Genomic DNA, 11,626 nt, shown 5'->3' with positions numbered 1-11,626 from the left:
TAGGAAAATAATAAAACGTCAACGCATGCAAGTAAGTATTATAGCTAAGCCGCTCATATAATTTTGTTAAGTATCTATACATGGAGGCCCTGCTTTGGCTCATGTCTCATGTTGTTTCATGAACAATGAAATGTTTATGTATCCCCTATCCCATCTCTTGTAATTAGTTTATTTTTTTTTTAACTTAAGTTGGGTAATGGGTACCCAACACAAATATCCAAACAATCCAAAATATATGTGGGTTTTTATTATCTAACTCAAAATTGACTCAATATTCAACTTACCCAATCCAACATCTCAAATTAGTGGGTGAATTGGGTGAATTGTTGGGTTTTCCTTCTTCACGTTTGGAGGGAAACATTTGCAAAGGATGCACTTTCAATGAATCTAAGAAAAACACTCCGCCAAGTGAACTTGTCCAAATAATAGGGGTCGAAAGGTATCATCATTAAATTTCAAGGAGTCATTATGTAATTAAACTTAGACATTTTCCCAATCACAACAGCTGGAACCCCACCAACTGAAGTGGGGCCGCCCCGTGCTCCGAAATGTCTAATCTCTCCCGTTTCCACGCCTAAACAAATCCAGCAGCCACAACCACCGGCGCGGCATCCCGCACCGTCCGAAGCCGCCGGCTTGCCACCTTTCCCGGGATGTCACGGTTCCAATCCAATCGGCGGCTGGAAAAAGACCAGCCAATTTACGATGACGACAACGAAGACACCGCATCCCCTGAAACCCGAGACAACGGCCACTCAAACGGAGGAATCCAAAATAACACCCTTTTCAGTAAAGATTATGTCAACGTGCGTTCTCGATCATATCTCATGAAGATTCTCAGCAAACAAGGTAATAATTTGCAGTCTTTTAATCTCGACGCGATTCTAATTTGACGGTTGTCGTTTTATAGTGCTTTAGGGAAATTGTATCGGAAAAACTTGAAATTTGAAGCCTTGGATATCTTGATGTTATTATCATTAGTTAATCATGGTGTTATTGTGTATCTATTTGTTCTTCAATTAACCAGGGACTGGTTCTGCTCCCTCTAATCAAATTCAGTTGGATTTTTTTTTAATGTACTCAGTTTTTTTGCTTGTCTTTTTTCTTTATAGTAGCAAATATCGACATGTCATCGTTGATCATTTAGTTGAGTGTATTTGTGTAATATTAAGATGGATCTAAGCGAAATATATAATTTTGAAAAGGAGGAATTAAGAACTCCGTTTTGTGACTCTTACCAGGCGTATGAGTTTTGCGCATTTATTTTTTCGTGCGCTCAAGTGTGCAAGTGCGTTTTTTTTTCTTTTTAATCCATTCTATTTTGTTGCTCTGATTCAAGATGTTCGTGGTCTTTTGTATGATTTTCTGATTGTGGTGACTGTTTGCCTTTCTTCTTTTGATATTTGTGTTAGAATTGTCAAGTACTATAACAAACCTACTTCGAAAATGGTGTTCTAGAGTTTTTCCAACAGCTGTGTTGAGCTATCTTTTTTTTCAATTTTGGTACTCTACATATGATGGTCCTGCTTGATGTGCTCTTTGAGTGTTTCCTTTGGACCTCTGGTTTGTAGTGTGTTAGGCTGAAAGTTGTTGTTGCTCGTCAGGAGTTATTTGTACTCAGTTTTGTGTTAACCAGTTAGCTGAAATGTTCTTCCTTGAACGCTAAGTTTTCTCGGACTTTTGATGTCACAGGTGACAGTAAAGTTCTCTTTGCAGATAAAGTTTTGAAATTTACTGGTTCTGGGAAGATGAAGCATCGTATACTTTTGATTACTGATTTTGCAATATATGTAGTAGACCCAGACTGCGATGCACTTAAAAGGCGGATTGCACTAGCAGCTGTTGAGAAGCTGAGTTTGAGTGAACTGGGTGATAACTTTTTTGCTATAATTATCCCAACAGAGTATGATATACTTATGGCTAGTACTCGAAAGGCAGAGATTGTAAATGCCCTGGTAGAAGCTACCAAAAGTGCATCTGACTATGAACTGGATGTGCTTCACTCTAACAGGTAATGGACAGCCTATGTTCTGGCCGCAGTTTCTCATGTTCTTTCTGCTTTGTGGTTGTTGATCACACAACTACTATTCATTTAAGGTTGCAGCAATGGTTTACTCAGCTCCTTTAGCGAACAATTATACATCCTTACTAACTTTCATATCTTCATATGCTGTAAAGCTGCAATCCTGCTTCTTGTCTCTTAGAGAAATAACTTCCACTTTCGACAACTCCTCGTAATGTTTTTGAACTGCTGAGATGGTATATACTCTGTTTTATATGTGGTCGAAATAACTGCTTCGAGTAAGGGGTACAAGATCTAGTATTTTCTTCATATGTTTAAATTTTATATTTTTTATTTGTAAGCTGGGATTCTTGATTTATTCTGTCAAAAGTGTTTCTTTTAACGTTTAAGCATGCTGCATAACATACTATAAATCATTAGCACAATAATTTAACCTCTCTTTATCTTGGTTATAATTTATCATTACTTTGTTTGAGCTAAATGACAGCATGGTAAAAGTCTCTTTTTTGTTGATATCATTGGATAACTGGTGTTTGATCTGGCAGGTTTGAGTACAATGCGGCTGCGGACCTGGTGAAGGTAGTTCAGTTTGAAGAAGTGGAAGGTTGGTTAAATATTCAGAGTTACTTCAGTAGTTTGTAGCTGTAGTTTTTTTTTTTTATAAGATTGATGTGATCCTAGAACCTTGTTTTCTTGGTTCCAAATTTCAGGTGGCGTTAAAACAAGAATTGGGAGGAAATGAATGGCAGTTTTGTTTTCCATCGAGATATGTGCAAATTAGTTGATTTGGTTGCTGCGCATCTGCTTTGCAATTATACCAGTTTGTTCAGTGTAAAGGTGACTGATTCTTTTACCATGCCGAGCTGACCTTGGCAGTTCATTCCCAGACGAGACATTGTGAAGTTAATTTTTTACATGGATGTAATATTAATTTGTGAATGCTGATACAAGTATCTCGGATGGTGTTAATATGTGATTGCTTAGTGCGTTTTGTGCTTTGAGTTTAGGGTGTGAGCTTATTAGTAATTTGAAAGAATTCCAGATTAGTGGGAAAACATCACACGAAACTTTCGTAGTTTATGCTTCCTATGTTGCTCAAGGGTTTCTTAGTCAAGAATGTTCTTACGATGTCATTGGCAAGAAATTTTTCTCGGCTTCATCCTCCAGTTGTCCATTCGTATTTGCTCGGATAGATTTTGTTTTCTTTCCAACTTTGTCCTAGAGAATGGTATCACTTGCATGGAAGGTCGCATGGGGTGAGACGGATTATTGTAAAAGAAACACAAGAAGGTTTTAAAAACAAGAATGGTATCACTTGATGGCTCATCGCCTCATGGAGCGTGTAAAATATAATATAAACACGTTTTAATCACCTTCTAATCTCGTATATATCATATCAAAAATTGCTATAATAATTTTTTCAAAAAATAATTTACTATCCAAGCACACCTATAATCTTCTTTTTCGTAACCTCATTTGTATATACTTATAGATGCTTGTAACTTGATGTTCGAAAGTAACCAAGCAATTGCCCTTCTTTTTACATGGTATGCCAACTTAATTTTTTATTTTATTTATCTATCTATCTAACTATATAAAAGTGAGGGTTGCTTGAATGAACAGTGAGAGAGGGTGTATTTCGGCATTGCTTGAAATGTTGAGGGTATTTCGATCCATTTGCGTCGGTCTCTTGCATTTCCGGTTGTTAGAGTGATTAGGATTAGCCTTAATGGTCATTCATTTTTCGGTTTTGCCATTTCTTATTCCTCTTTTACTCAGCACATGGGAAGATCGACGGTATAGTAAAGTGGTTTCTTTGTAATTTTTATGTGTGTCTTTCTTGCCTCTTCTCATCCATAGACATGGCCCACATACATATTTATGAGTATTACTTTAGGCTTGGATATCTCTTATTTTTCTGTTATGCCATTCATTGTTTCCTTAGTTCAGCATGTATGCTTTAGTTGCTTGGTTCCTTTGTAATTTTATTGGCTTTTGACCCTCATTTTTGTTTACTTACTGTTATCATATGTGGACCAGACGAATGGGCTGGTTTTTTGTACCGTGCTTTTGACAACCTCTGCTCTTGTTTATTGGAAAATTCCCCTTTTTACTCTGTTCTTTTTTTGTTTCCCATGACTTTTTCTTTTATATTTTCTATAATTTACTGGCTTCTTTTATATTCTTAGAATTCATTTTTTTCATTTTCAAAAAAAAAAACTCTTTCTTATTCTCGATATTTTAATTTTTTTCAATTAATTTCGTAATTGGTTCTTCGAATGTTTGGTTTATGAACCACATGTGCATATATAAAAGTATATAAAAGGGTGAATGCTTTGCATGGATAAACAAATAATTACTTTAATTGATTGCTGTAAAAGTAATTCCAATGATGGTTACAAAATATACCATGCAATGTAAATTCTACATGGAACAATGAGTTTCGACTTATATAGACATTTATATGTATTCATAAAGAAAATAAAAAAAATATATCCATAAAAAAAATCCGAAGAAGTTGTGCTGGCTAAACTAAAGCAAAGAAAATATTGTGTCTACCAAATTTAGATCTCTTCTTAGCATTTGTTCTGGGTATGCCTTGAGCTTTTAACTTTATATTTTATTACACAATTATGATCATGAGTATTTTAATTATATTGTAAAAATATTATCTTTTTGCCTTTTTTATACAATTATATCTACCAGTTCATCTTCATTCAAGTACAATTACTATTTAAAACAAATAAAAAGCTAATACATCCAATCTTACTTTATATAACTAACTATTATTTTATTTGTCGTGTTGGGTTTGGATTTCATCGCACCAACATGTCCATTACAATTTTTCCAATCAATGCATTCTTGATGCAGTATAATGAGCTAGACGATGATACATTGGTATCCATTTTATAAAATTTCCTTAATTTACATCAATTTTTCTCCGAAACACATTTAACACATATTTAGATCTTAATTGCAGGTCATACCACCAAAAATTATACATTACTTGGAACCACACATAAGAAGAAAAGCAATTTTCAAAGTTGGAAACAAAATATGGTTTCTAAAACTAGATGAAAATCCCCAAAACTCTAGATGGAAAAAATTCATTGATGATCGCAATCTGCAGCCAAACTCACTAATTCATTTTTTCCACATTGGAGTGATGACATTTAGAGTTCAAATTTTCAACCCAAATCACTACACTAGCTTCTATGAATGGAATATCATCCCTATTGAAAGCACATATGCAAAAGCAACATGGTAACATAATTAATAATAAAATATATCCACAGAATTTAACAATACAACTTCCTATTTATTTATTTATTTAACAATTGCAAGCATTTTCTGCAAGATAAAGTTTCCTCATAAATTTTGCATTTTATGTAGTCATCAAGCCCATGGACATGGAAATTTTAGGAAGCCAAATTTTTTAAACAGGTATTAACCCAAAGACATACAAAAAAATTGCACATAAATTTATTTTAGCCATTTATGTTATTCTGCACAAATTCCATCCAGGAGATACAGCAAATATATTGCCAAACAAAAACAATATAATCATCTTCTATTACCAACACAAATGTTGGGACATCAAAGTTGAAGATAAATTTTTAACCTATGAATGCAAAAAAAATGCTATGATACCATATTATTTGACTATGCTATGCTCTCATAATTACCCACTTAGGCATGAACGAGTATCGAATGCACATATTCGATAATGAACTTGCAAAAGTTGCTGCAATATGAAATAACTATAAAGTTATGCCTTTCAACATTTAATACTATTCCCATATTGTCCAATTTCATAACTATACAATATATACACGCTATCGTTTTACTTCAACATTAAATCACATTCTATATAATAACCTACCAATAATTCTTTCCAATTACCCTCATTCAATCAAAACAAACTACCTCGCAATTATTTTACATATTGCAAAATATTTTTCTGCATCAATTCATTCACCACATTACAAAAAAAAAAAATTTAAAACGTCACCACACAAACACACTATTAACACGGGTCACGCTATGCGCAGGGCCTCTGGACTAGTATTTATGAAAATTTTGTGTTACAATCTACTTCAATCAGTGGGGGTGCAAGCTTGAAATTAGACGATGGCAAAAGTTAGTAGATGGTCACATAGCAGTTGAGAATCTCTAGTTTGCAAGTGTAATCGATATTCAATTTAGAGGCTGCAAGAAAAGTGGTGTGCTAGATTCCTTTCCTTGAAAGTAGGCTAACTTGTTCTCACTTTCGAGTTAAGCGTGAAATCGATTTTGCATGTAGCCTTATTGACCTGAACATATAGGTACCGGAACGAGGATTGGATATTCTTCTGCTCATGTACATATTAGCTTGAAGGGCTTCATTTTGTACTAGCATCCATATACTAAGAAACTAGGCGACTTCCTAGATTTGCTTTACAGTCTATATAGCATTCCAACCTGCATTGTCTTTTCCGGTGGCAAATGAAGTGCCGAAACTGATGACCTGCAGTTCTTTTGAAGAAATCTGTACAAATACTCTATGGTGAAACGGGCAAGCCATCCATCGTTCTCATTTGCAGCAAGAATTGTCCTGCCCATGACAAAAACAGTTTCATTTTCTGAGGCAGAATGAAGTTTTCGTTGTTCGGCTGTAGTGTCCGCATTTCCTCGTAGCTTAGCCACAATTTCTCGAGCGTAATCACCACCTTCCATATTTAGCGAGTCCTTGTATCCCAGCTGAACCAAACACCTATAAACTCCTTCAACTCCCAACCTGCCCACAACGAAACGTTCCTCTGGTAGGACAGTTTTGATGGGAAGAGTTCTAATGGTAACTACCACCATTATCTCACGAACTGAATTAGTGTGCTGAATATAATGCCGGATAATTGGTGGAATACCATCGACAAGGTCCGTAAAAAAGAAGCAAATTCCTGGCGTTCTAAAGATACAAGTGCTTGATAGCTTCTGGTTTAACTCACCAATGCTCATCTTTCCTCCTCCTTCATACATGCTCTTCTTACTCCTTCCATACGTCCAAGACAGCATCACAGTCCCGAGGATAGCTGAGATGGCAAATGGCACCCATCCTCCTTGTGGAATTTTGTTAAGCATGGACGTCATGAAGATGCCCTCAATTAATACGTATGGTACGAGAAAACCTAGGACTAGAAGTATATTGGAGTTCCAGATGACGAGCATAACTAACGAGGTCAAAAGAGTTGTTATGAGCATGACCCAGATGACAACCACACCTGCAATGTGTACAGATAGAAGCCAACAGAACTTCATTTTTTTTTTTAATTACCCTAGTATATATATATATACATATATATATATATATATATATGTAAGTACGGTCATCATCGACAGTAATTGAGGGAAGGGAAGGGAAGGGAAGCTTACCGTAAGCATTTGCTAGTGCAACGCCGCCTTTAAATCCAATGACAAGACCAACACAGAGAATCATTAGGGCGTAGTTAACTTCTGGGGAGTAAACTTGCCCTTCATGCTTGGAAGAAGTGTGAACCATTTTGACTGGAGGAAAACAGCCGAGGGTCAGTGACTGCTTCACGATAGAAAAGCTTGCAGATATCATGGACTGGCTAGCAACAACGGCGGCCAGTGTGGAGATGACAAACATAGGCCAGTATACTGGACGCGGAAGGCAACTGTAGTAGGCGTTATTGATTTTCTCTGGATACTTGATTAGGTAAGCCGTTTCACCAGCGTAGGTGATGATTAATGCTGGATAAACAACGAATGAGAAAGCCCACTGCACAAAACAACGAATGAGCTAAGTTGCCTTGCCATCAAGTAGCCAAATAACCATGATAGCCAGAAATTAGACGAATAAATACTTACCAAAATATTCACTCATCACAAAAATATACAATAAAAATAGTAGTATGATCGTGCATTAATTTGTACAGCGTTCTAATTTTTTATTAAATCTAAATATGCCTGTGACGCAATATGCATATATGTATTCTTTGGGTTCACGAGTAAACACGTCTATTTTGTATTTTCCCTTTCCAACGTAAATGCAATCATAGATGGTTTTGTGATTCCTCACCTGAATTGCTTGCTTGTTGAAGTGACCCAGATCAGCAAACATGGCCTCGGCTCCTGTCCCAATCAATATATGAAATTCAAGTGAACCTTTTGTAGTTCAAGTGAAGCTTTACTGGCAGATCCATTTCAGAGTTTTTTGCTTTCAAATTCATTAAATTCGGAAGTAGAAAATCCTTAAAACTTTTCCAGAAAATTCTAGGACAGTACCTGTTATGCCCAAGAATACAGCACCAAGAAGATTCCATAAAGTTTTGGCATTTCTTGAACTGAACAGCACTATGTAGTGAGGGGACACAGCCTTGAGAATGGACGGATAATATTTGAAAATGTTGTAAATTCCGATGGAAGCATTGGTAGCCAGCCAGAGTAGCATGATTGGAGAGAAGGTGAAGCTGACTTTGCTTGTTCCGCAGCGTTGGAAGAGGAAGAGTGGTATCAGAACAGCAACGGACGTGAACACAACATGGTCTGCGGCAGTCAAAAAAGGGAAAATTCTGTAGTTGCTGTGAGTATCCTGGGACTGCTTTACTCTCAAGAAGATAAACTTCAATCAAGAAGTACGTACCTTGGGTAATCTTTGGAGAGAGGGATTGGACACCTTGAACCGCTGATAGTACTGCCCATAAAAAGGGGAAAAAAGAGCTTGAAAAAAAAATAAAAGAAATAATAAACCCTGATTTTAAAGAGCTTTTGGACCCGAGATGCTGTTTATTGTTAGTTTAAAAGTCGCACGAGGAGCATTTCAAATACTGCTATGAATTTCTTACGGAGCAACAATACATTTTGTTTTGCAAGAGATTGTTATGAAACCCCGACTGTCAAGATATGTGTTTGTTCCTTCGAATGGTTCGGAGGCAGAAATTACCGCTAGTGGCTGGAGTCAGTGCTCCATCCCCAATGACCATGCAAGTTCCAAGCAAAACAATTACAATAATAAAATTCTGAGCTCTGATACTTCTCTCTATGAATTCCTTGGTCTTGGAACGTAGGGGGCTGGGGCGGTTAGAAAACCTCATGCTTTCATCAGTGCTCAACCTTGTATTTTGAATTGTAAACTTGGTCCGGAAATTTATATGTCGACGGAGATAGGAATATAAAGCGAAAGTACCTCCTTCACCATGATCATCGGCATGAATGACGATGAAAACATATTTGATCCAAACTATGATAGTCAAACTCCAAAACATAAGGCTGAAGGTCCCCAGTAGATCTTCTGCAGTAACGTTTGTCAAGTTTGTAGCGGAAAACACGTTGACAGGAGAGGTAGCAAGGTCTCCATACACAACTCCAAGTGATTGGTAAGCCAACAACAATGTCTGCGCCGCTGGATATTCCTGATCACATCATATGATTGTTAAAAAAATTGTGTTTAGGTGTTAAAAAAGTTGCCTGATACTTAGTTTAGAGTTGAGTGTACATGCCGGTCGTGTGTTTAATCTATGGACTGAAGCAAGGCAACATATATATGTGACTGAATAACCTAAGATGAGAAATGGCAATCGACCAAGCATATATGGTATATATAGACCTTGGGCTCGTTTGGCGTTGGGGAAGACTTGAAAACTCGACTAAAGCTCAGGGTTCTGTCCACGGCAGATGATAGTTCAATAATGTTTCCAGCACCAGCTGGGCGAAAACCGACCGTGTCCTCTCCAGTGCCACCATTTTCAAGATCGTCTTCTAGCACGGAGCTGTTAGCAACTTTGCCTTCCATGCTTGTTATTATTTTGTAGAGCGGCCTGAATCTGATCCAACGTGACAATTGGCTATAGTGAGTGCTTTGGAATTTGCAATCGAACTTCGAAGTTGGCTTTGGTACCATGTGAATGAAATACAGAATGTGCAGGAATCAATTTAAAAGCATTGCCTCCACAACAGAGCCCACATTAAAAAATAAAAATTCAACGAATGATTGCTGTTTAAGAGGCTTATACGTATCAAGAATAGCGAAATCAAATTACGTACATGATTGTTATGAACTCCCCCCCCCCCCCCAAAAAACCAAAAAAAGAAGGAAAAAAAATACCCAAAAAAAAAAGAGTCGAGAGCTTGTTGATTATAAGCCTCGAATTCAAGTAATATTAGGTAGAGGTGTAAAAATGGATATTTGGATCATAATTTGTTTTATATAAATGGATCATAGATTAAATAATCAAATCGATTTAAATCCATATAATAAGTGGGTTATATGTGGATTGGATCCAAATGAATGATGTATACTCAATTTTTTATTTAAAATCTATTTAACTAACACAAAGTCAAGATCTATTTGACTAACACAAAGTTAATTTCTTTAACTAATAGGTAGATTAAAATGACACTCCTAAGTTAATAGGATGAGTTCTGATGATAACTAAATTGGATTGAGAGAAAAAAAAAAAAAAAAAAACTTTGATCGCGTGAGTGGGAAGAGCTGAACAACGTCTTGGACTGGGAGTGCAACTGTGGCTATGTTTGGATAGCAAATTTTTCGCTTGCATTATAAACACATTTTTCAATTCACCTTTTTATATTCTCAATCACCGTTTTATCTCACATACATCACATCATAAAAAGTGTTAGCATATAAGAAACATTATCATTAGTACTGCCAAAACGTGCTGGGCTTGCTCATTACTTTTTAAAATGGATTTAGATGGATTATGTGGATGATCATCCACTTAAAAACGTCAAACCAATTGATTTTACTTGGATGTCCATTAACGTCCATCTAAATTTTTTTAGTAATCCAAAACCAATTAAGTGAGGTGGGTGTGGATGTTTAAACGGGTACGGATGGAAATGCATGCTCCACCATGCCCACTAAGGGTCGCTCTTTTGTCGGCAAGTACTACTACTTTGTTCTAAAAAGCTAATACTCCCTCCGTCCCACTTTGATAGTCCTGTATTCCTTTTTCATCTGTCCCAAATTGTAGTCCACTTTCCAATTTAAGAATGTAGTTGTATTTTAATTTTCCTAAAATACCCTTATTCAATGTAAGTAGTTGTTACTATAAACCTACCCCATTTAATGAGAATTGATTCTTTTTTTACCATCAATTCAAGTTCCCATAAAGTTGTACCATATTTAATGTGAGGGTATTTTAGAAAAATAGCAATCTAAATTTACTTTTCCAACAAAGTTAACTACTTTTTCTTAAACTGTGTGAAAAAAGAAACAAGACTATCAAAGTGGGACGGAGGGAGTAATTTATTTGGGTCATTTTTAACGCTAAGATTCATGGTTCCACCTACGGACTGAGACAAGAAAGATAATTAAACTGTCCGAGTGATTAGTACATTAATTGGGTCATTTTTTAACGCTAAGCTTCATGGCTCCACGTCCACCTACGGTCAGAAACAAGAATAATTATTTAAACTCTCGAAGTGATTGGCAGCCATTAATTGATGCAGCAGGCGAGAATTTTCATGCAGTGGTATGTATCTAAGATGTAAAATCCTATTGAAGCCGTGAAAATTCGAATAGCCTTTAGTTTCAAAATTTTAACTTCTACGTACGCATGCCTGTTTGTTTTCGATGAGCTC

General features: G+C 36.3%; 2 protein-coding genes across 3 annotated transcripts; one reads left to right on the top strand and one right to left on the bottom strand.

The window, feature by feature from the left end:
- The first annotated feature begins 507 nt into the window (after window positions 1–507).
- LOC113724922 (uncharacterized) lies at window positions 508–3,182 on the top strand. 2 transcript variants are annotated; one of them, XM_027247820.2, is made up of 4 exons: window positions 508–849; window positions 1,798–2,011; window positions 2,569–2,627; window positions 2,734–3,182. In XM_027247820.2, the coding sequence occupies exons 1-4, from the start codon at window positions 654–656 to the stop codon at window positions 2,763–2,765; spliced, it is 501 nt and encodes a 166-aa protein (XP_027103621.1). In that variant the 5' UTR covers window positions 508–653; the 3' UTR covers window positions 2,766–3,182. The 2 variants fall into 2 exon arrangements, with proteins under 2 accessions (XP_027103621.1, XP_027103620.1); XM_027247819.2 differs by having other exon boundaries at window positions 510–849; window positions 1,693–2,011.
- A 3,099-nt stretch (window positions 3,183–6,281) lies between these two features.
- LOC113728272 (potassium transporter 26-like) lies at window positions 6,282–9,905 on the bottom strand. Its single transcript, XM_027252824.2, has 7 exons — window positions 9,630–9,905; window positions 8,967–9,435; window positions 8,667–8,717; window positions 8,309–8,569; window positions 8,103–8,155; window positions 7,433–7,802; window positions 6,282–7,281 (listed from the first exon to the last, which is right to left on the bottom strand). Exons 1-7 carry the CDS (start codon window positions 9,813–9,815, stop codon window positions 6,461–6,463), a joined length of 2,211 nt encoding a protein of 736 aa, XP_027108625.1. The 5' UTR covers window positions 9,816–9,905; the 3' UTR covers window positions 6,282–6,460.
- Between the last annotated feature and the right edge of the window lie 1,721 nt (window positions 9,906–11,626).

Source organism: Coffea arabica, chromosome 2c (genome assembly GCF_036785885.1).
Source record: "Coffea arabica cultivar ET-39 chromosome 2c, Coffea Arabica ET-39 HiFi, whole genome shotgun sequence".
NCBI lineage: Eukaryota > Viridiplantae > Streptophyta > Magnoliopsida > Gentianales > Rubiaceae > Coffea > Coffea arabica.
The sequence above is the reverse complement of the archived record's forward strand: the minus strand, read 5'-3'. Positions and strand labels throughout refer to the sequence as shown.

Bases quoted from the DNA above. Each gene is read 5' to 3' on its own strand.
- LOC113724922 (XM_027247819.2), top strand. From the start codon at position 654: ATGTCACGGTTCCAATCCAATCGGCGGCTGGAAAAAGACCAGCCAATT. The intron at 850-1,692 runs GTAATAATTTGC...TTGATGTCACAG, and splicing joins GAAGATTCTCAGCAAACAAG to GTGACAGTAAAGTTCTCTTT. The intron at 2,628-2,733 runs GTTGGTTAAATA...TCCAAATTTCAG, and splicing joins TCAGTTTGAAGAAGTGGAAG to GTGGCGTTAAAACAAGAATT.
- LOC113728272 (XM_027252824.2), bottom strand. From the start codon at position 9,815: ATGGAAGGCAAAGTTGCTAACAGCTCCGTGCTAGAAGACGATCTTGAA. The intron at 7,803-8,102 runs GTGAGGAATCAC...TGTTTTGTGCAG, and splicing joins TCAACAAGCAAGCAATTCAG to TGGGCTTTCTCATTCGTTGT. The intron at 7,282-7,432 runs GTAAGCTTCCCT...TACACATTGCAG, and splicing joins TGCACTAGCAAATGCTTACG to GTGTGGTTGTCATCTGGGTC.